We start from the raw sequence: 24774 nt of genomic DNA, 5'->3' as shown, positions 1-24774 counted from the left end.
TAATACAAGCACTGTAGTGCAATCTCTTTATCGTGAAAGTTGAACTTACAAATCTAGAATTATGTACAAAAAAAACTGCATTCAAAAATAAAAGAATGTAAAATTTTAGTGCCTGCAAGTCCACTCAGTCCTACTTCTTGTTCAACAAATCACTCAGACAAACAAGTTTAACATTTGCAGGAGATAATGCTGCCCGCTTCTTGTTTACAATGTCACCTGAAAGTGAGAACAGGCATCCTCATGGCACTGCTGTAGCTGGCATCGCAAGACATTTACATGTCAAATGCGCTGATATGTCCCTCCATGCTTCAACCACCATTCCAGGGGACATGCATTCATGCTGACGACTGGTTCTGATCGATAACAATCCAAAGCAGTGCAGACCAACACATGTTCATTTTCATTATTTGAGTCAAGATGCCACCAGCAGACAGATTTTCTTTTTTGGTGGTTCAGGTTCCGTAGTTTCCTCATCAGAGCGTTGATCTTTTAAGACTTTTTAAAAGCATGCGCTACACCTCGTCCCTCTCAGATTTTGGAAGGCACTTCAGATTCTTAAACCTTGGGCCGAGTGCTAAAGCTATATTTCGAAATCTCACATTGGTACCTTCTTTGCGTTTTGTCAAATCTGCAGTGAAAGTGTTCTTACAATGAACAATGTGCTGGGTCATCATCCACGACTGCTATAACATGAAATATATGGCAGAATGCGGGTAAAACAGAGCAGGGGACATACAATTCTCCCCCCAAGGAGTTCGGTCACAAATTTCATTAACGCCTTTTTTTTTTTTTTAAACAAGCGTCATCATCATGGAAGCATGTCCTCTGAAATGGCGGCCGAAGAATGAAGGGGCATACAAATGTTTAGCATATCTGGCATGTAAATACCTTGCAATGCCAGCTACAAAAAATGCCATACAAATGTCTGTTCTCACTTTCTGGTGACACTGTAAATAAGAAGAGGGCAACATTATCTCCTGTTAATGTAAACAAACTTGTTTGTCTAAGTGATTGGCAGAACAAGAAGTAAGACTGAGTGGACTTGTAGGCTCTGAAGTTTTACACAGTTTTGTTTTTGAGTGCAGTTATGTAACAAAAAAAAAATCTACATTTGTAAGTTGCACTTTCAGGACAAAGATTGCACTACAGTACTTGTATGAGGTGAACTGAAAAATACTATTTGTTTTGTTTATCATTTTTACAGTGCAAAAATCTGTAATAAAATTATATATAATTTGATTTCAATTACAACACAGAATATAATATGTGTGAAAATTGTAGAAAACATCCAAAATATTTAATAAATTTCAGTTGTTATCCGATGAAGTGAGCTGTAGCTCACGAAAGCTTATGCTCAAATAAATTGGTTAGTCTCTAAGGTGCCACAAGTACTCCTTTTCTTTTTGCAAATACAGACTAACACGGCTGCTACTCTGAAACCAGTTGTTATTCTATAGTTTAACAGTGCAATTAAAACTGCAATTAATCGCGATTAATTTTTTTGAGTTAATCGCATGAGTTAACTGCAATTAATTGACAGCCCTAATCATTTCTTTATTTTTGTGTCTCAAAATATCTAGTACTCACTTAACTGACCACATCATGGTTAAAGCTTCCTATTTATAATCCTCTTTATAAAGCTGATTCCTCAAATCTGAAGTTACTTATGGTTCAGTGAGGATTTCCTGCTTCAGACTTTAAAAAAAACAGTTGTGTAACTGTCATGAACTTTACACCATTATTTACAGTACACGGTTATCAAAACATCTGATCAAGCTGTCAATCTCACAGCTACCATATGTTTAACATATTACAAGTCTTTAATGTGCCATTAAAAATTAGATATGAAATTAGCACTAAATTTTAGGCCTTGAAGAGTATTACAATAAAGCCATCAGAAATGGTCTCTCAGACGAAATAACATGGCAAACCTCGACATAGATTACTGGTGAAAGCTTTTGTCAACTGCGGTCACATGCATATAGTGTCCTTTGAGATTGAAGCTATGTTTTTTTCAACTGGTCTGCTTACCTGCCTCTGCTTCCAACACTGGAGGCACTGGGTGAGCGAATTGGAGGGTGGACACTGGTCATAGTTACTGGTCCTAAAAAACAGGTGAAATTAGAAAAAACCCAACCAGGTTTGTTCATACAAGAAGTCTTACATTTAATTTTCTGTCAGAGAAGTACATAGAGATTTGCGTATAAGTATTCATTTTGATCTCTTGATATTGATTGTTCAGACCACCCTACACATTCTATTTGTAAAACAGACCAGAATATGCTTCTTCCTCTCCTCTACTGTGACTTTGGTCATTCTTTACTCATTTAACCCAAGTCTAGAAAAGAATGAGACATCTTATCCTGCACATTTCCAATCCAGAGTATTTGTTCACTCTTTTTATTTAAAAAGTATTAGAGAAGGCAAAATAATGAAATTCAGAGAGAGTGAATATGCACGCACTTACTGACAGATGGAAAAATCACCACCCGCTAAGTGGAAAAAAGAATTATTTTACTGCTGTAAGTATGTTCTTTGGAAAGATATGCTTCACAAGCAGCAAATACATAGCTGTAATACAGGAATGTATAAAGTGCTAATTTAACTAACTACTGGAACTAGGAAAGGAGTAACCTCAGGAAGTCTGACATTTTGTGATGTTCACAGCTTCTGCACTGTATTTGTGTTCTTTCAACCCACAACTAAACACTTCTCCATCTGATATCACAATAGCAGAGTTCCCTCTCTAACCACAACCTCATCTTCCATCTGTTCTCTGCTCTTATACCTCTGACCTCCAATCCAACATCCATGACTTCAGCATTCCCAGACCACTCTGCTGTAGGACTCAGCTGTCAGTGGCTCAACTCAATTCTCTCCATCATACTGTACTCCTTCACCTGTCTCTCGCACAGTAAAATCCATTCCACTAACCCAATTTCCTCTTCCTCCACTCATGAGCACCCCTGAAGAAAGTCCCAGAGGCAAGAACCTCCTCCGTTACAAACTTATACTCCCCTCCTGCAATTTCCTCACCTTTCTCCTTAACCTCACAGTCCCATTAGGTACCTTTACCACACAATATAACACATTATGATATTCCTCATCCTAGATCCTACCTTGTACATCTACCACCTCATGTCCCTCTCCCTGACTTGGATCTTAATCCTCCTACCACCACAACTCAGGTTTCCAGCTTCCCCACTCCACTGTAATTGCTTTAACTTAAGTTAATTGTCTTTAACTACCTCTTCATGGTCAAACCTTGGTGTTTCTACTCTATCCTCATCCTCCTCAACCTTTCAGCCATCTCAGATAGCTGATCATACTCCATCTTCTTAAATTGTTACCTTCCCATTGTTTTCACAACTCTGTACTGTCTTAGTTTTCCCATCTCTATGGTCATTCATTCAGCCTTTCAATGGCTGAACCTCCTTCTCTTTTCCTCCACTAGTTTCCAGGCCACTAACAGACCACTTTTATTTTCTCTCTCTACATCTTTTCCTTACGTAACCTCATCTACTCATATGATGCAACAATTTTCTCTGCACAGTTGACTACAAAATTTCTCTCTCCACCCAATTCTTCATTAGTTCGTTGCTCTGACCTTTCTGATTCCCTTGCCATCAACGAAAGCAAAACATAGCCCAAACCAAATTGTGTCTCCCCTTGCAAGTCCTCCATGCTACTTAACTCTCTCTGTCACAGTAGACATCATCACCATTATACCTATCACTCAGGCTTGTAACTTGGTTACCAACTTTGACTCCATTCTCTGCCTAGAGCTTCACATCTCAGCTATCTAAATCTTGTGGCTCACATGCTCAGGGTCTAACTGATCTCCTTATGTGGGGTTGGGATGGACTTTTCCTCTCAGTTTGGCAGTGACTGTGGAGAGGTGAGGGGTTCGCCTTCCTCTGCAGTGTATGGGTACAGGTCACTTACCAGGATTATCTGGGTATGTCAGTTACCTGTCACTATGGGGGGCCTGGGGTATTGATGTAATTCTGTCCCTCCTGTTCTCTCCTTGTGGCACTTAATAGCGTAGTTGCCTATGGGCTGTAATACTTTGGTATAATTTCAGTTGTTGGGTTTAGTGTGCGAGTGCTGAATGGTCATGGTGGCCTGTGATACACAGGAGGTCAGACTAGATCTGATCTTTTAATCTCTGACCACAAAGCTAAAACTCTTAGTTAGGCCCTCATCTCCCATTTGATCAATGCCAGCCTTCTCCCTTGCCCTGAATTTGTCAGTATGTCGTAATAAGCTAGAAGGCATGATAATAATACATTTAAGTCAGAGATGGGCAAAATACAGCCCACAGGCCATATCTGGCCCACGGGACTGTGCTGCCCAGCCCCTGAGCTCCCGAACGGGGAGGCTAGCCCCTGGCCCCTCCCCCGCAGCCATGCCAGCAGCGCGGCTTGTGCCCGCCCACGTCCCTGGCTTTCCAGTAAGCCTGTCCTGCCGTTCTGAGTGGCATGGTAAGGGGGCGGAGGGAGGGGGGTTGGATAAGGGGCAGGAGGTCCCAGGGGGCAGACAGGGGGCGGTTGGATGGGGTGGAGGTTCGGGGGCAGGGGAGCGGTCAGGAGACAGGGAGCAGGGGCGGTTGGATAGGGGGTGAGGTCCTGGGGGGGCAGTTAGGGATGGGGGTCCTGGGAGGGGGCGGTAGGGGGACGAGTGGAGGGGGGTTGGGGTCCCAGGGAGGGTGGGAGTGGTTAGGGGCGGTCAGGGAACAAGAAGCGGAAGGGGTGGTTGGATAGGTCAGGGGTTCTGAAGGAGGTTGTCAGGGGGCAGGAAGTGGGAGAGGGCGGCTAGAGGGCAGGGGCCAGGCTGTTTGCGGAGGCACAGCCTTCCTTACCTGGCTCTCCATATTGTTTCGCAACCCCATTGTGGCCCTCGGGCCAAAAGTTTGCCCACCCCTGCATTAAGTTGATAAATGGGAACTCTGAGATCAGGGAGTAAAGTGCTAGATTCCCCACCACACCATTTAAAATCAGGTTAATCACCATACCCAAGAGGCCCGGAGATGGCACTGATGAATTTGGTGACTGGACGGTTCTGTTTGAAGGGGGTTTTGGCTGGCTCTGCTCCACAATACCATCTTTCCTTACAATGTTATCCAGTGTAATGTTTCCCGAACAGTCAATCTAAAAGACGCAAGAAGGGAGGTTATTGTTAAGACAGAAATACTGTGATCAATATAGACACCTTATCTTAGTTTGCACTTCCACACCCTCTTTCAACATGCTCATTTATTTCATTTAATTAAAAAAGAACAACAACACGCAAATACATACAATTCAAAGAATTAATTCAGGAATCACCCAATAAGCAACCCAACACATTCCATATCGTGGCCAGAGGACATGCACATTCAGTAGAAAAGGTACACAGTGTCAGCTAAGTGGTTATGTCTTTTCAGCCATGACACATGAGGACAGAAAAATGAGACACCTGTTTTAGAGCAAAACCAGTCCCAATTTATCATCCCAGCCCACTGAAATTTTCACACATGCTGCAGGATTAGAGAAATGGCCTTTGAAACACAAATACTCTAAATAAGAGCGTTTGGCTAGAAAACACAAATAACTTTAGGATCATACTTTTCTAAAGCATTCACATGGCAAGCTGCACCTTGCAAATCCACCTGTAGAGGCTGCACTGACCTTTGACACTGTAGATTAGTGTGATGATGTGACTACTGTGAAGTGTTCCAAATAGCACATTACATTCTTCTGAATCACTACTAATATGGTGAGGTATCTAATAGCATGTATTCAATGATACACAAGAGAAACAGAGCTGCTGATAGTCTTGTACATGCAGAACAATGTTAAAGTACTTGTCATGGATTCAAATTACACATTTATGTGATGTGTTTTGAGTGTGTTAACTAAGTATCTTAAAACAATTTTAAATGATGGGGTATCCAGTTCTCATTACATTGTGCTATCACAATGCCTCTGCCAATGTTTTCAATTAAAAAAATAAAAGATAAAAAGGTTATCCAAGATCCGAGAGCAACTCAGAAGGACCAGGAGACAGGAGGAAGAAACAGGGATGAATAGCAAATTACCGCTGAAATGGTATGAAATTTCAGTTATTCATAAACTGTTGAGAGCTGTTAAAGTGCACTTTTCTTGTTTCTGACACAATGAAGTAGATCGCTTAAAGTTCAAAATATCTAATTTGGCCCTCTGATAAAGATGTAGTAATCTGAAGAGACTCTTGCTGTATTCCAGTTCAAAGTCTATTAGATAAAACACAGCAAGATTATGACACTGCTTCCCCTCCTACCACACACAAATTGTGGGAGATGAGCTAACACCCATTCCCACCCATAGGAAAAAAAAATACTGAATGCGCTGATGAAGAAAAATTATTTCAGCCTAGCACTGTATATTAATATCTACATGGGACAGACTTTCAATTATACAGAAACCTCAGTAATATAGTACTGAGACCCTAGATTTATAGCATGTACTATTACATGTTCTGGGTATTGATGACCAAAGCTGAGGAAACTCATTTTTTATTAGCAGGAACTGAAGAAGATGACAGATGAAGGCTAGTAGGTGTCTACATAAAAAGAGTACAATTGCATTTTTCATTCTTACTCTTCCTGCCAGTTCTAAATCCCTTAAAGGCAGTGCCTCCAGAACAGTGCAGGAGCACTGTCTCCCGGACCATGTAGGAAAACTGAACTGTTGCTTTCTATATTGTACCAGTTTGGTAGGCAGAGAAAGAATTTCAGTGTCAAAGACCTTTCCACTGATCACCTTTTGCAAACAATTCACTTTAAAATAAAAGCTATAAACCATTGCTTGTGTGTTACTCTTACATCAGGAAGAGAAGGTAGGGTATAGGAACTACCGACTGGAGAACTCAGATCTATCATGGGTGGACCAAATGTCTTCCCATCATACCCTGCAGCACTAGTAACAGTGGGACTGGAAGGGGTGGATGTAGTGCTGCTTGCAGTTGACGGAGCAGCTGATGCTTGTCCACTGCTTATCTGCCACTAAAAAAACAAAACAAAACAAAAAACAACAACAACCAGAATTCATCATTGTTCTTTTGCGTGGTAGAAGACATCTATTACATACACTGACACTAACATGTTTGAACTAAGCAAGCAGCAACACAAAAGCAGAATGAGTTGAAATTAGAACTGAAATTCATATTTGCTTTGTAGCCTCAAATCATGACTCACTAGAAATGGGAAAAAAAAGAGAAATAAGAGGTAGGACAAATGTATGAGATTTTTAAAACTTAAAATTTAATTTATTTCCTGCTGATAACATGCATTAGTATTTACATGTGGGAACATGCACAATGTTGCAGAGGGACAGAATAGTTTTAGTGGAATAAATGCACTACCGACAATGGGCTGAATGTGAAAACCTGCTCCTGTATTTTTAGTACTGTAAACTAGGTACTGTTATTTAAGTGGACAGTGGAATGATGTTAAGGTGTTTGGTTTTTTTTAAATGATTTAAGAAGGACTTGTGAAGCAATCTTGATCTTCTCTTTGATTCAGCTCACATGACTGTGATAGCCATGGCACTATTATTCCATTTCTTAGGTCACAGATCAGCGTTTCATTCCTTCCTATGGTGGCAAGATACTCTGCTCTTTTTAAGTGTATGATAAGCCTTAAATGGTGTGTTGGTTAATTGGTATTTGCCTCATTGAGCAGCTAGAAAGTAGCTGAAGTATTCACTCTTATCCCCACATAACTGCTGATCAGCTGGGGATTGATCACTTGCAGCAGAAGGTCCACAACTGTGGAATTTCTTTCCTCTCCATCTGTAAGAGTCCAGGCGTGGCAAGCTCCAGAGCCTAGTGGCAGCTACAGCTTTTTAAGCAGGCTTTTGTCTGTTTATTGATGCAGTAGCGAGCGGGAGAAATTAGAGGGCAGGGTTTTCTACTCTGTTTGTCGTAGACTGCAGTGAACAGAACTTGTGTTTGTGTTAAGTTTTGCAGGCTGCCCGGAAGTCAGTGATAGATACAAAATAAACATAGCAATAAATTAAAGCAAACATTTAAACCATAATTCACTCAGGCTACATCTACACAATAGCACTTACTGCAGCACAGCTGCACTGATGCAGCTACGCTGCTGTAGCGCTTGGGGTGATGATGATCTAAGCGAGCGGAGGGCAACCTGCGGCCCATGAGGGAAGCAGCGGCCAGCACATCCCTATGGCCCACGCCATTTCCTGCAGCTCCCATTGGTTGGGAAAGGCGAACTGCAGCCACTGGGAGCTGCAGGCAGCCGTGCCTGCAGACAATCAGCGTAAACAAACTGTCTTGCGGCCCACCAGCGGATTACTCTGACGGGCCACAGGCCGCAGGTTGCCCACCGCTGCTCTAAGCAGACAGGAGAGAACTCTCCCATTGGCTTAGTAACTCCTGCCTCTGTGAGAGGCGGTAGCTATGCCAATGAGAGAGATAGTACTGTCTACACCAGTGCTTAGGTCAGTACAACTTAATGGCTCAGGGGTGTGGTTTATACACTCCCCTAATGACATAAGTTATACCGAAGTAACATGTTGTGTAGACAAAGTCTAACTCTTCCTCTAGTCAAAGTAGTTGGAATGGACTGGACTTGACAATTAACTCATTTCAAAATCATCAGGTATCTTGTCATGAACTAGACTAGTGGCTCTCAACCTGCGGGCCGCTTGCGGCCCAATCACCACACAGTTGTATGGCTCAGAGACTATATATATAGTGTGGATGCTGCCCACATAATACAGAGAAAGCTGCATATGCAGCCCACAATGGTAAATAGGTTGAGAATCACTGGACTAGACAGTAGTATATTCGCTGTAAATCCATCCTGGAAAAGTAAGGAATGTAAGTTATAAAATGAATGTTTACAGTATTCAATTTTTATTTTTGGGTGGGTGAGTGGAGAAAGTTTACCTGTTTAATAGCTTGTTGTGCCAAGAACGCCATCTGCAATGGGTTGGGCTTTATTGTTAGTCTTGGTACATTCTGGTTCTGGGGACACCTCATTTGTTGAGCAGGAAGAATTGACCCATTAGAGTTGGGATTGTGATTCTGAAAATTAATCAAGCGTGGAGGTGGCTGCTGGAAGAGACAGACAATCCCCTCAGTTAGCTGTCTGAGGACTAACACCAAACACTCCAGAAAAAACTCTTCCCTCAACTTCCTATTTAAACTTTTAAAATACATGACAAACATAGTACTGAACCATTCACTCAAATGTAAGATGAAATCAGATCTCAGCATTGATGCATCTTGACAATTAAGATAAGAGTAAAATAGAATAATTAATTGTAACTTGTTATATCTGAACTAATCACTGAGGAAAATTGTGTAATAATATGAAAAGAGGAGGTTACTTACCTCTAACTGGCGGTTCTTCTGTATTCCTCTGTGGGTTACGCCTGGGCACCACGTGCCTGGACCCGGAGAATTTGAAAGCAGTGTCCATTGGTCCGCATGGGTGTCCAGGCTCACTTTGTGCTTCTGACCGAAGGGATAAAGAGTGGGACAAACCTATTGCCTCTCCAGTTCCTTCTCTACCATGAATCAGATAAGATCCAAAGCAGAGGGGAAGGAGGACGGATAGTGAGATACAGGTAAGGACCATGCATCCAAAAGAACCTCCAGTTCTTTAAGTAACCTCCTCCTCTTCTTGGAGTGATGGTCCCTGTTCCATTCCACTGTGGGTGATTGACAGGCAGTACCTAAGCAGGAGGAGGGTTTGACGATGTAGACAGTAGGGCTGATCAGGGTACCACCATCCTAAAGGAGGTATCGGCAGAAGAGTCCTGCACCGGTGCATGCTGTCTTGCAAATGTGTGAACGAAGCCCCATGTGGTTGCTTTATAGATGTCTAGGAAGGGTCCCTCTTGAAGAGATGCCATAGTTGTTGCTTGTGCTCTGGTGCAAGAAGGTTAGAAAGCGGAGAGTAGGATGCAGCCAGAAATCTATTTGAAGATTCTCTGGGTGGAGAGGACATGCCCTCTCACTCTTTTTTTCTATAGCGACAAAACAGTCTTGGGGAATACTTGATTAGTTTTGTTCTCTGTAGGTAAAAAGCTAAGGCTCGCCAAACATTGGGGGAGTGAAGTCTTCATTCCTCTGTGGAAGCGTCCAGTTTTTGGAAGACCACAGGTAACTGAATGGATTGGTTACGGTTAAATTCCTAAGCTACTTCTGGGGGCATTTGGGGTACAGACACAAAAATACCTTATCCTTATGGAATTTATGTATGGAGGATCTGTCATCACCACTCCAAGTTCATCAACCCTTCTCGCTGAGGTGATGGCTACAAGGAAAGCAACCTTTATGGAAAGAAGGGATATGGAGCAAGTAGCTAAAGGCTCAAAGTGGAGCCTCATGAGTAGAGAGAGAACAAGGTTTAGGTCCCACTAGGGAGTAGGCTTCTGAATAGATTAGAAGGTTCTCATTAGGCCTTTGCAGAATCTACTGGTCAGTGAATGTGGGAAGACCAAGTAGCCCTGAGAAGGTGGATGGTACGTGCTGATCATTGCCAAATGAATCCGCAAGGAGCTGACGGACAAACCTGATGTTTTCAAAGATAGAATACAGTCCAAGATGACTGGGAGAGTAGTCGTCTCTGGGAGGATGTCTCTCTTATGTGCTCAAGAAAACAAGCGCTTCCATTTAGCTAGGTAGCATTTTCTAGTAGATTCCTTTCAACTATTAGGGAGGATGACTTGTACAGTTATGGAGCATGAACATTCTAGGGATGATGCCCATCCAAATACCAAACGCATTCTCAGGATGATACCCATCCAAATACTGAGGACTCACTGGGAGGTGGACATGGATCAAGGTGCTTGATCTTGCCGTGCCACTGGGTCAGGAGGTTGGGAAACATTGGGAGGGCAGTTGGTGGTTGGGATGATATGTAGGAGGTTGGGAAATCAGAACTGTCTGGGCCAGAAGTGGACGATCAGGATGACCTGTGTGCTGTCCTCTTGGATTTTGCGTAGAACTCGTAGCAGGAATGGTAGTGCAGGGAAGGCATAGCTGTATTGGTCCAACCAGGGAAGAAGCAGACCGTTATCCTAGGAGTGGCGGCCCAGGGCTCCTATGGAGCAATATGTAGCGCATTTCCTGTTTGTTTCAGAGGCCAACAGATCCCTGGTTGGGGTTCCACAGAGGGAAAATATTGTGCAGTACCAAGTGGTGGAGCTCCTGCTTGTGGTCGATGACGAAATGTCTGCTGAGAGAATCTGCAAGTATATTTTGCTTCCCCAGAAGGTAGGCTGCCAATAGGGTGATTTGATTGCTGACACTCCAGTTGACGTAGAAGACAGTCATAATGTTGTTTGACATACGGACACAGAGTGTACGGATGAAGGGAACAAAAGTGACTCATGCCTTCAAGACTGCTTGCAACTCCAGGACATTGACATGCATTCTGGACTCTTGAGATATCCAAGCACCTTGTGCTGTGTGACTGTCATGTGGCCCTCCCAACCTAATAGGGATGCATCTGTCTGCAGAGGAAGGGAGAAGGGGGAACCCCATGCAGACCTGATGAGGATTTGTCCACCATAGCAGGGAAGACACTACCTTGGGATGGAACTGTCACTATGACGTTCGTGGAATGGTGGCTTGGGGAGTATACCAACTGCAGCCATGTTTGAAGCCAACAAAGGTGGAGTCTAGCGAAGGTGGGGACCTAGATCAGATGGCCTTGTGCACCTACAAAAGACATATGTCTTGACTGGTACTTGAGGATTACTTGTGATGTAAGCTAGGATATTGTTCATGGTCTGTAACCTGTCTCTGATCAGGTATGCTCTTGTTGTGATAGAATTTAAGGTTGCCCTGATGAAGTTCAGAGATTGCATGGGAGTGAGAACAGATTTTTCTGTTTACACACTGATTCCCAGCGAGGAGAAGATGTGCAGTATCAGTGAGGTTGATGCATAGGCTTCCTGGTGGGACTTGGCTGCAAGGAGCCAGTCATCGAGGTAGGGGAATACAATGAAACCACATCATCTGACGTGGGCTTCTACTACTAAGAATATCTTGATGAATACTCTGGGGGCGATCGCTGTTCTGAAGGTGAGTGCTCTATACTGAAAATGGTTAGAATCCACTATGAATCTGAGAAAATGTCTGTGGGCAGGACTAATATCTATGTGAAAATAGGCATCCTTCATATCGAGATCCGTGAACTATATGCCATTTTCTAAAGATGGACCTATTGCTGCTAGTGTGATCATGCAAAATCTGAGTTTATGAATGAAGCGGTTGAGATGGTGGAGGTCGAGAATTGGTTTCCAACTGCCCTTCTTTTTGGGTATCAGGAAGTAAGACGAATAAAACCCTCCCCCTTGGTATTGAGGAAGGACATGTTCTATTGCTCCTTGCTGCAGTAAAAGTCGCCTCTTGTTGAGAATACTCTCTTGAGAGTGGTCCCTTAAGGGGTGGTGGGGTCTTTGGAGGAGGTAGGAATGCAAACTCAATTGGATAGCCAGAATGGATGACATTTAGCATCCGTCTGTTATCACACTCCAGGTGTTGAAAAAGTATCTTTCATGGTTCTCGAGCTCCATCAAAAATAACGTTAAGGCAGTGGCTGAGACTGAAGTGCCACACTTGTTGCAGAGAGTGTAGGGAAGCAGGACTTTTGAAACCTCTGTCTCTTACGTGGTGGTTCGTAGGCCCTCTGAAGGAAAAACTGCTGAGCCACGTGTCTAGATTTAACCGATGGGCAGTGAAACTTCTTTTTAAGGGCAGGTTCGTATATCTTCAGCAAGTGGAGGGTAGCCCTGGAATCTTTCAGGGTATGGAGGGACTTGTCCATCTTCTGATTAAAGTGGTGTGATTCAAAGGGGAGGTCCTCAGTAGTATTCTGGACCTCCCTAGGGAGCCCTGACACATGGGAGACATGATTCCCTGTGCATGATAAAGGCAGCAGCCATAACTCTAGAGGAAGCATCAGCAGCATCGACTGCAAATTGGAGTGCAGTCCTGGCTATCAGTTTGCCTTCATCTATCAGAGCTTGAAAATGTGCTCTGTCCTGTTGTGGAGGGCTCTCAGTAAACTCGGCATAGTTCAGGAAATCGTATTTAGCCAATAGCACCTGGTAACTGGCTATCTTGACCTGGAGGCTAGGTGAGAAGGCCTTTCTTCCCAGCAGATACAGATGTTTGCCCTGGATCAGCAGGAATAGACCAGGGATGTTGCTGTCTCGCACTTTCAGAAGCAGCATGGACCACCAGTGAGTTGGGAGAGGGGTGAGAAAACAAAAATTCTGTATCTTTGGCTAGCACGTAATAATGCTTCTCTACCCTATTGGTGGTAGGAGCACAACTAGCAGGGGTGTGCCAAACTGTCTTAGCTAGCTCCAATATAGCTTCCTTAACAGGGAGAGCTATTCTGTTGGGCCCAAAAGTGTGCAGGATATTTAAGAGTTTGTCCTAGGAGTCTTGGATTTCCTCAAAAGGAATTTGAAGCTCTCCAGCAACTCTGAGGAGAAAGTCCTGGAATTTCCCAAAGTCACTGTTGTTGGGTAAGGGAAGGGGATACAGAAGTCACCTTTTTGTCTAGAAAAGACAGTGGCAGTCTTGCTGGTTCTGGCAGAAGTGCTGGATCTGGAGCATAATGTTCCTCCTCCTCAGGTGCAGATCTGAGTGTCTCCTTAGATGGGAGGCAAGGGATGGCTCCCTAGCGAATCAGATCAACTCTGCAAATGGATACTGTCCAAAGGCCCCCAATACAGCCAGTAGGAGGGATAGATAGGTGGTCATGGGGCCCCCATGGCATGAGGTACCAGCAGCTCAGAGTGAGTTTAGGCGGATGTTGGACCCAAACCAATATGGGTCTTTTAGGTAGTGGAGGACACACAGGGTCAGGGAAAAGCAGTTCATCAGAGGGTTTAGAATCTCCCAGGGAGAAGGCTGATTCTGGTTCCAGTGGCAGCATTGCTGATGCTGTTGGAGGGGAGATGTATTCTGCATATGGGACGGGTGATAAGTTCCTTCCAGCAGTTGATTCTCCCAGAGGCAATATCTTCCTGGAAGTGGAAGAGCCTGGTGGAGGAGGGGATTCCAGATCTGGGAGAGTGAAAACGTCCTTGAGGTGGCAACAGATTCATATCTCCCCAGTGTGAGAGGAGTTCTGCTTGTTCAGGCCATTGGAAGTGGTGAGAAGGGTGGTATCTGAAGTTGGCAGTGATCAGAATTCGTTGGTGCCAATGGATCCCAGGTTTTGGGACATGCTAGGGATGACAATACCGACGGAACACAGTCTGGTACAGATGGAGCCCAATGCTTATGGGCTTTCTTGTTGTGCCACTGGGACTTAATACATCCTAAATCCTCATAGGCCAAGTTAGTGGGCTTGTTTACAGCCAAGTCAGACTTCTTTGAAGTGGACTCAGAGGAAGACTTAGTCTCATGCTTATGAATGTGCTTCCTAGCTTCCTGACAAGATCCCGCAATGGGGTCCATTAGGGTAGATTCTCCCAAAGCAGAGTCAGACTTTGCAACAGGAGGTGCACTCCTTGCTGAGTCAGGCTTTCGTATGAGGGGAGTTCCCTAGTCTGGGTCTGATAGTCATGGCCTTCTCCATGAGGTATTTGCGGAGTTAAAGTTCCTGTCCTTCTTGGATACGGCTGAGGAATGATCAGCCAATACATCGCGGCGAGGTGCAGTGAGCTGCCCCAAGGCAGTATAGGCAGCACTGGTGGTTGCCGCTGACTGAGAAGGATCATGGCAGGAAGCACAGAGTTTGAAGCCTGGAGTCCTGGGCATAGCGGTGTCCCAGGGTTTTTAGACTAATTTAATGCTAAACAGTAAAAACTATTAAAACTGTTAACACTATTTACAAACTGATGATTTTTATTTTGTAGAACTAAGCTGAAGCTGTGGAAACTTAAAGGTTCTGTTCGGACCACGCAGCGGTGAGAAGGAACTTGAGAGGCAGTTGGCCGCCCCATCCTTTATCCCCTTGGAGAGACAAGGCGAGCCAGGGTGCATGTGCAGACCAATGGACACTGCTTTCAAATTCTCTTGGTCCAGGAGCATGTGTAATCCACAGTGGAATACAAAAGGGGCCATCACTCAAAGAATAAGAGTTCTTTACAATGCTTAGAGATTATCTGGAAGTTCTAGAGATATGGGCATTGAGATCTTGAAAAAAAATGCTGTAAATACATACAATATGGGCTTCATTATAACTATATGTGCTAAAGACTGCTGCGCCAATGAAATGTCACTAGAAGTTACCCTGTTATCATTCTATTAGAACAAGTACGATCAGACATGTCTTCTCTCTGGAACAATGATAGTTTACCTGATGAGAAGTAGGAGTGTGCTGCATGGGCCCTGGAATTCTTGGGTTCGGTAGACCCATTGGGCCTACCCTGCGTTGAGCCTGCTGCCTCTGAGCCATCACCTGCTGCTGCATGTGCTGGAGTCGTAGTTGAGCTAAACTGATCTGTGTTGGGAACTTAGACAGTTGGTTTGAAGGTAAGCCACTTTGTGGCTGTAAATTTGGTTCCATCACAGGGCTCTTGGGCATGTGTAGTGGGGTTTCTTTATCTTCAATTACCAGAGAACCTGGTAAAAAATAAAAATATATGTTTTAATGTTCACCTTACACTTGGGAGATACGCAGGTTCTCATAATTTCCCTCTTTTTATGCCATCAGGTCACCATTCCTAATTGCAGTTTAAAGGATGGGTAAACAATTCTTTCCAAAATCTGTATCAGTGGCTGCAGAACTGTGTGCATTACTGTGCCATCGATAACAAAGAGGGCCCTTCCATTACACTGAAAACTATGGGTTATTTAACTTGAAATGAGATACTTGATAATGCTGTTATTTCATTTTCTTAGATATATTCTAAACAGCACCCAATCACTAAGTTGTTTAGTAACACCCAGTTAGCCTTCAGATATTATCACACTGCCAGTAAAGAGTCTAGCTAGTATTCCAGCTAACACAACTTCAGACCTGAGATTCTTCAATATACAAGAACTCTTACAAGACATGGTCTATGGGGAAAAAAGTTCTCGATCAACCTTGACTCTGAAGCTTTAACCCCTGGTGGCTTCAATTTCTGAAACTGTGTAATAAACCATGGAGACACACCAAAAGAGGCCAGTGCTAAATTATTATTCATGAAACCATTTTAATAGCCTGAAACACACAGGCTCCTACATGGAATTCCTGTTCCCATTTCAGTATCTCAGACTTCAAGGGAGCAGAACCCAACAATTCAAAGGCATATCAGAAGGAAGGAAAGAAAGGTTACCTGGAAATAAAGAAAAACAGCTTCTTTTATACTTATTCACACACACATTACTCACATGGCTGGAGGGTTCACCCCTGAGGAAAAATACAAATACACCTCGTGTGATCTCTTTCCCAAAGACAATAAACAGTTATTAACTTGTTCTGTAATGACTGTTCTTCAAAATGTGTTGCACACACCCATTCCACTTCGGGTGGATGGGTGTCCAGTGCATTAGCTGCGCAACGATATAAAGGGTGGAGCCACTGTTCTGTTGACCCCTGAGTCATGGAATGGACATGTCCAACAAATCTCGAACAATTACAGAACAGGTTAATAACTGTTTTCTTTGGGTGATTACATGTGTCTATTCCACTTCAGGTGACAAGCAGTTCAATCTGGAGATGCACTGGAGTCTACTTGAATTATTGTAGGACACGTCCAAATCTGGCATCATCTCTAGACTGTTGGGAAATGGCGTAATGAGAAGCAGAAGTATGTACTGATGACCAAGCTGCAGCGCTACAATTGTCCAGTATAGGCATGTGAGATAGAAATGCTGCAGAGGCCACATGGGATCTCGTTGAACGTGCCAGCACCCTATCTGGCAGAGTTACAGTGGCCAGGACACCCCACAAATGTACACAGGAGGAAATCCATGACAAGATTCTGAAATGAGACTAGAAGACCCATGACTGCCACGAACAGCTGTGAGGACAACCTAAACAATTTAGTTCTGTCCAAGTAGAATGCTAATACTCTCCTAACATCCAATAGGTAGAGCCTCTCCTCATCCTTAGCATGAAGCTTAGGAAAGAAAGTTGGTAAACTGCTAAGTGACAGATATGGATGAGAGAAACCACTTCGGATGAGGGCATAGGTCTATCTTCTCCTTGTAGAGGACTGTATGCAGTGGATCAAATACTAGAACTCTCAGTTCACCTACTCGCCAGTTACCTCAATGAGGCAAGTACCACCAAAAAGGCGACCTTCACTGAGAGATGGAGCAACAAACAGGTAGCCAGAGGTTCAAAGGGAGGACCAATTAGTTTTGCTAAACACTAGGTTTAAGTCCCAAGGAGGAACAGAATCCTTACCTTGGGTATATAACCTTTCCAGACTCTTTGAAAGCCTGACTGACATGAGGTTAGAGAAAAGAGTGATTACTAGTCAGATGGCGGAAAGCCAAGATAGCTGCTAGGTGAACCTTAACGGAACTAACAGCAAGACCTTGTTGTTTTAGATATAACAAACAGTCTGGTGTATGTTGTATTGGAGCCCAGACAGGGGAAACCCCTTTTTGCTGAGACCAAATGGAGAATCTCTTGCATTTCAATAGATAAGCCTACTTAGTAGAAGGCTTTCTACTATTCAAGAAGATGTTTTGTACTTCCTTTGAACAGATCTCCTCTTGAGGGGTTAACCAGGGAGCATCCAGGCTGTAAGGTGAAGGATTTCCACATTGGGATGAAGGAGACAACCATGGCCTGGTGAAATCAAGTCTAGGTCTGGTGATAGTGTCAATGGAGACCTGCTTGAGATGCTCAGCAGAGTGGAAAAACCAAGACTGAGCAGGCCACATCAATGCTGTGAGTTTCACTCGAGCATGGTCCAGTTTGATTTTTAAACACCATCCGGGTGTGGTAAGCTAGATGAATGGCTCAACTTTTACATTTATGAAGTGAACTAATCCTGGCCAGGCCATAGCCCTTGAGTCTTCAGAGAACCCAAGTGGACTGTCACAACCTAGGGCGGAAGTGTCCATAACCAAAGTCAAAGTAGGTTGTGGGGGAACAAAAGGAATAAGCGCGCGCGCACACACACAGGATGAGTCTATGCATCAGTCCAAAGAGGCTAAGATCCATGTGGTCATTCAAACCACCATGCTCACTGGATGACGAATTGGAGAGTACATCAAGCTCAGACAGCTCTGCAGCTTCCTGAGATGAAGCCTGGCCAACTGAACCATGTAAATACATGAGGCCGTATACCCCAGAAGGCTGAGGCAATTCTGAAGTGTTGTGGTAGGATAGGCCTTCACGTCTAACAAAACGGCCAGCATGGTCTGGAATCTTGTTTGCATGAGGAACACCCTGTTTTCCATAGAATCTAAGACTGTTCCTATAAACTCTATCCTCTGAACAGGTGAGAGGACTATCTTTTCCTCTTTGATCAGTAATCCTACTGTGCTGAAGGTGGTTTGGATCATGGTCATGCTAGATATTACCTGGCTCTTGGTGTGGCCTCTCACCCACCACTCATCCAGGTATAGAAACACTTGAACTTCTGATTTCCTCAGAAACGCTGCCACCACTGCCATCCACTTTGTAAAAACGCGTGGGGTCACAGACAGACAGTTTGCAGTCCTGACATGTAGCCTCACAGTGGGATTGGCTAACCGTAAATCTGAGGAATTTATTGTGGCTTTGATGTATTGGGACATGGAAACGTGTGTCCTTTAAAGGTGAGCGCACCATATCAGTTGCCAGGATCCAGGGAGGGCATAACGGAAGCCAGAGTGACCACGGAAAACTTTATTTTCTTTAGATAAATATTGAGCTCCAGCATGTCTAGTATGGTTCTGAGACCTCCTTTTGCTTTTAGGATTAGGAAGTGGCGAGAATAAAACCCCTTTACCTCTCTGAAGAAGAGGAAATTCTTTTATGGCTCCCAACAGGAGGAGAGACTGTACCTCTGAAAGATGACCTTTGTGGGAGTGGTCCCTGAAAGGGGATGGGGGACAGAGGTGGTGGGGCGGCAGCAATAAACTGAAGAGTGTATCACAATTCCATCATGCGTAAAACCCATTTATCTGTAGAGATATGGGTCCAAGCACTTAGGAAGTGGGATAGTCTGTTGGAAGAAAACAGGGATAGGAGAAGCTGGTAAACTGGTAAGCTGTCCTCAACCAGAACGTCAAACTGACTGCATGGTATTCTTATGCTGTCTGGACGAATCTATAGCAGACCCCAAAAAAGAGAAGGCGGAGGTATTCTCCTGTAACTTCTCCCTTTCTTTGTAAGCCAGGTCCTGATGGTGAGGTATACAGAAAGCGTAATGATGAGGCTACTGTGGACAGAACCACTGCTTCTTTGGTAGAAGAGTGTAAATATCCAAAGACCTGTGCATAGCCCAAGAGTCTGTTTCAGGCTATGAAGCCTGTCATCGATCTGCTACGCAAATAGTTATAGTTCCTCAAAGGGGAGATCTTGAATGGTTTTTTGGCCCTTTTGAGGAGGACCTGATGCCTGGAGCCACAAACACGTACTCATCGTAACAGCCGATGCCCTGGCTCTGTCATCAAAATCCACTGCATCCAATGCAGCCTGAAGCGAGGTCTTGGCTATCATCTTTCCCGCACTAACCATAGTGAGAAACTCTTGCCTGGTCTCACCCTGCAACTTGTCCATGAATTTTAAAATATTGTCCCAGAAGGAGAAGTTATAACATCCCAGCAATACATGCTGATTAGCAATCCTGAGGCGCTATCCTGCTGTCAAATATATTTTTTCCATAAAAAGATCAAGCCCTTTTGCAACTTTTCATTTTCAAGTAGATGCCTGCTGACCTTGTTTGCGCGCTCTCATTAGAAACTGAAGCCAGCAAAGATTCCAGGGATGGAGAGACATAAAAATGCACAAACCTCTATGAGGGCACATAATCCCTCTGCTCCATCCTTTTAGCTGTAGGAGGCATGGAAGATGGAGTTTGTCACAACACTTTAGTGAACTCCAGAATAGCCTCGTTTATGCAAACTGCCACTTCAGAAGGCCCCACAGATCCCACGATATCAACCAATCTGTATGAGCTCTCCTGAACTACTTCCACCTGTATGTCTAGGGAGGAAGTCACACTTTTTAGAAGGTTCTGTTGAGATGTTTCCTAAACTGCCGGTGACACTGGTACCAAGAGACTCAGCAGATCGTGTGCCACAGCATATACCTGAGGTATTGTTGGCATTGGGACAGTCTCTTGATACTGCTGAGTCAAAGATGGTGTCACCTTAGATGTCAGTCTCAACAAGGCTACAATCAGCACCAGTCAACGACCCTGACTGATGTGCTATTTGCCCCTCTACCCTCCTTCCCAGCTTGTTTGCTGGACTTCGCCCAGGAGATTAAGGTCTCTGGCACTGATGAGTCCCTCGATGCCAGCTTACGGTGCCTCCTCTTCAGTACCAGAGAAGATCTGCGTTGAGACTCTAAGACAGGCAACCGCTCCTAACTGAAGGAGACTCGCTTGGTGCATGCTCTGAATGGGGACACTCCCAAGGTGGGTGGAGGGCTGCCTCCATAAGGTGCTTTAGTCTGATCGCCCTGTACTTCTTAATTCCAGGCTTAAAGTCCCTGCAGATTCAGCACCAGTCTCTGATGTGCGGCACGTGGAGTGAGAGAGTCACTGCCTGGCACTGATTTCTTGCATTCATCGAAAGGCTGAAGCCCAACGACCGAGGCAATACCCCAGCGGTGGGAACCGAAGAGCATATTAATAAGTATCCCAGGACAAGGAAACTTAATAGCAAAAAATTCTGCTAAGGCAAACCATTAAATAAGTACCCACTATATACAAGACTAAGAAAGGGAAACACTTGCAGCAACAAGATAATGTGCTCCGATAACCATCACAGCATTAAGAAGGAATGAGAGAGGTAAGGGACAGCTCTGCCCTTCACATCATCGCACAGCAGGATGAGACAACAGAAAGTGCATTCACTACCCCAACAGGTACCACTAAGGGAAAAATCCCAGATGCTAGTTTACTGGGCGCTCACATACCTGAAGTGGAATGGACATATGCAATCACCTGAAAACAAATCGAGTAGTTATCCAGTACCTGTGAGAAAGGATCTTGTCATGACAGCACTCTTATGACAACATTTCCCCACCTTTTTGTTAAAATTAGGGCCCTACCAAATTCACAGTCCATTCTTGTCAATTTCATGGCCAGAGGGTTTTAAAATTGGTCAATTTCACAATTTCAGATGTTTACATCTGAAATTTCAGGGTGTTGTAAGGGTGGGGGTCTTGGCCCAAAATGGTATCATGGGGGATTGCAAAATTATTGTGCGGGGGAGGGGAGAGATCCCAAAATTGCCACCCTCACTTCTGTGCTGCCAAGACAGCAGCCTCCGAGCTTCCTGCAGTTAAGAGGAGGTTCTCTGAAGTGAATAGGCTCTCCCCCATGCTACTAGGAGCACCCCAGCAGGGGGCTCCTAGCTGCTAGTCCAGGCCAGTGACAGATTAAGGCAGGGGGCTCCAAGTCAATTTGAGCCCGGGCTGCCCCGGCTGCAGCCAGCAGGAGCGGAATCCCCCAGCCCCAGGAACCGTCGGGGGAGAATGGCCCGAGCTGCGGAAGGAATCACGAGATGGGGGGCAGAAGCCCAGACCCCAGGCTGCCCTGGCTGCAGCCTCCAAGAGCAGAAGCCCCTAGCCCGGCAGGAGCAGCTGTGGGAGGAAGCCCCGAGCTTGGAGGTGGGGGGGGAGAGAGACAAGTCAGGAGCCCAGCTTCCGGGCTGCTGCAACACAGAAGTGAGGGTGTACCACACTCATTTGTGTGCTGCCTCTGGAGGGGAGTTTGATCTTCCCACCAAGAGCAGCCACGCAGGGGAAGGACAACTCCTGTCCCTCCCCAGCATGTCTGGACTGGCAGCTAGGAGCCCCTGGGATCCCAGCAGCAGGGGAGATCAGATTTCATAGGGAAGGGCTGATTCCACAGCCGTGAAATTGGTAGGGCCCTAGTTATAATGCAAAGCTGGTTGCACTTTTTGACCAAAGGCCAAAATGCCTGACAGGTACATCCAAAACCATGTTCCAACAGAAAGATGAAGACACTGACAAAAAACCCCTACAGATATTGAAAACAAGGGAGGCATGACAATCAAATTCATCGAGACAGAGTCTTTCTAGACTCTAATTCCTGCTCCTAGCAGGGCAGTTCCTATGCTGCATGTCTTCATTAGACTGAATACGTATACTTAGTCAATCATATTGAACAGGCTATTCACAAAGCTCCCTACCACAGGATGTACAAGCAGAAACCTAGCCACCGGCAGATAGAAGAGAAAATGCAAATACCAGTCTGACGGTAGGAATCCAGCCTGCCTAGAGGGCATGGTACAGTGGGGATGGTCAATCTTTGCTTGCTCTATGAGCTCACATCTGTTAACAGTATGCCAGGAAGGACAACAAGCAAAATCTATAGAGCTAGGAAAAAAGCACCCAACCCCAACTGAAAACTATTACTCAAAAGACTGCTTTCTGTACCTGATGCATTTCCATTGTAGTTCCCCCGCCCCCTTTTTTCCTTCTCATCTCCAAACCTCAGTTCTTATCCCTCAGCTCAGTCAGCTAAAACTAGTTAGGCACTGCCTATCTAGCCTTACTACCTGGAAAAGCATCCAATATGGAGTCAGATCAGACACGCACTTTAGAGTAATTTCTGTCCACCAGTAGAAGATATCAAAGAACATATGAGAAATACACTCAATTATATATCTGAAAGGCTGTTCAGTTGACAAAACTATTTTTAGTGATACCACCAGTTTCTAAAGAAGTTGATAAAACAAGCAGGAGCCACATCATACCTAGATTGAAAATATTTTGAGCCCAGAAGCTAGGATCACAGTGAAACTGGACAGTGGTGTTAGTCACTGGTGAAGCATCACACCTTGCTCGAAGGAGATACCGTAGACGATATGTAATCTAGAACAGGAAAACACCTTGTACAAAACAAATTTTTTTTAATAGGAAAAAACCCTGATTAACTTGTACTGTTTTCCCACAAGACAACAGCAGGGTTTAATGTTTATTATCTGAGAAAAATGCCTTAAATTGGGGTGAAAAGAACAGAGGTTTGTGCAACCAACTAAAAGTGAAGATTTTCAACTTCCCACTTTCCCCTCCCCACCCACACAAATAAAGAAATTTTCCACACTGATTAACTACAGTATAAAGAAATTAAGTTTTTCCAACTGTAGAGATATGTAGTCATCCTTAGATGACAATGTAATGACCCAATATATTTGCAAATAAACTTTCTGTTCTTTATGTGATCATTCCTGGTCTGAAAGTCCTCTATTCTCACATCTGTCAGATCTTACTATTCTCATTAGAAAGGATGTTATCTCAGAATAAAAATTTCTGTCCTCCCTCCCCCCAATAATGAAATGAATTAATGTATAAGAATTCTCTGAAATGTTCTAATATCTAAGAGCTTTTCTAAGCCCTTAGTTTCAACAATTAGATTATGTTTACAATTGGAGAGAAAAATATTATGAAGAGTAGAATACTTCAGGTCAGACAATTAAAGATTCGGGTTTTATTAGGAAGGAAAAAACTGGGGAAAAAAGGCCCAAGAAAACACAAGGGCTGACGTATCAATCCAAGTACTAATTATAACATAATACAGACAACTTCAGACAGGCAAAAGCTAGCCAACTCAACACACCTATTCTTTCTGGATTTCTCCTAATCCCAATTCCTCTCAAAACCTTCCTCAAAAAAAAAAAAAAAAAAAAAAAAAAAAATTTCTACTGAAGATGCCTCTTAATCTCATACCATTTGGTTAATTTAACTTCCCTACTTGTACTGACATGAATTACCCCCTATATAAATATTTTCATAGAGTTCCTTATTTACTTGTAGTTTCCTAAACTTTAGGTACGTCAGTTCTAGAATACCTAACCAGTGTGAAAATGCGTGACAAAATATATATTTTAAAAGGGGATGTGGGAATGTTTAAAGCTGTAATCACTACCACTTTGAATGCAGGATTCCTGTGGACACGAGCAGTAGCTGGGGTACTTAACATCACAGGATTGCTTCAATTTTAGTTCATATTTCACCTGAGAGCTTTTAAACTGCCTATGGCATACCAGGCTCTACATATGGTTTTTATCTATTCATTACATGACTAAAACTGTTAGCTACTACAATTATTCACAATAGCTAACAGTGTTTTCTTCATGCCAGAAGTCTAGGTTGGCATATGGAGTCTTCCTGCAACCTGCTCAGCCCGTTTCTTTTTCTGCAGTGTGGATAGGGCTTCCTAGCAGTAATCTGTGTAATTTAGTTGCCTAGGTTATGCTCCTTCCCAGCTCTCTGTGGCAGGATATCCCACAGTGCACAGCCTCACATGTTCCTCTGTACAGGTGTATGTCCTCTGGAGGAGATTTCAAAGGGCACAAAACAGTCAGGCATCCAACTTCCAAATGTCTTTGCCTTTGGCAGGAGCTGGGCACTTAACTCCCTTTGTGCTTTGAAAGTCTCCCTCTGTGTCTTGCTAAGGCATGATGGGATAGTTGACCAGAATGCACTGATACAATCATGGTTAGGAAACCTGGTAGGTGTGGATGAGCAAACAATTGTGATAACAGAAAAGACAGTGTGTGAATATAACACAATTCCATTTATCTGCAGTTGTGTAAATGCCCACATTTCTAATTTTTATTTTTATTTTAATTACAATTGTACTTGTAATGGAGCAGGACCTTTGTATCTTTAGGCCTTGG

The 24774-nt window shown here is 43.9% G+C and overlaps 1 protein-coding gene across 3 annotated transcripts in view; it reads right to left on the bottom strand.

Moving 5' to 3' along the window:
• The window catches only part of TRIM24 (tripartite motif containing 24), a 135255-nt gene that overhangs the window by 23838 nt on the left and 86643 nt on the right, over positions 1-24774 (bottom strand). For 2 of the 3 annotated variants that reach the window (XM_007072286.4, XM_043541510.1), the window contains 6 exons: positions 22849-22966; positions 15323-15588; positions 8935-9102; positions 6845-7024; positions 5015-5150; positions 2032-2104 (listed from right to left, as the gene is read on the bottom strand). In XM_007072286.4, coding sequence (XP_007072348.3) covers positions 2032-2104; positions 5015-5150; positions 6845-7024; positions 8935-9102; positions 15323-15588; positions 22849-22966 — 941 coding nt within the window. The remainder of the gene's footprint in view (positions 1-2031; positions 2105-5014; positions 5151-6844; positions 7025-8934; positions 9103-15322; positions 15589-22848; positions 22967-24774) is intronic. The other variant, XM_037879288.2, reaches the window with a different exon arrangement.

Source organism: Chelonia mydas, chromosome 1, assembly GCF_015237465.2.
Source record: "Chelonia mydas isolate rCheMyd1 chromosome 1, rCheMyd1.pri.v2, whole genome shotgun sequence".
NCBI classification, from domain to species: Eukaryota; Metazoa; Chordata; order Testudines; family Cheloniidae; genus Chelonia; species Chelonia mydas.
The sequence above is the reverse complement of the archived record's forward strand: the minus strand, read 5'-3'. Positions and strand labels throughout refer to the sequence as shown.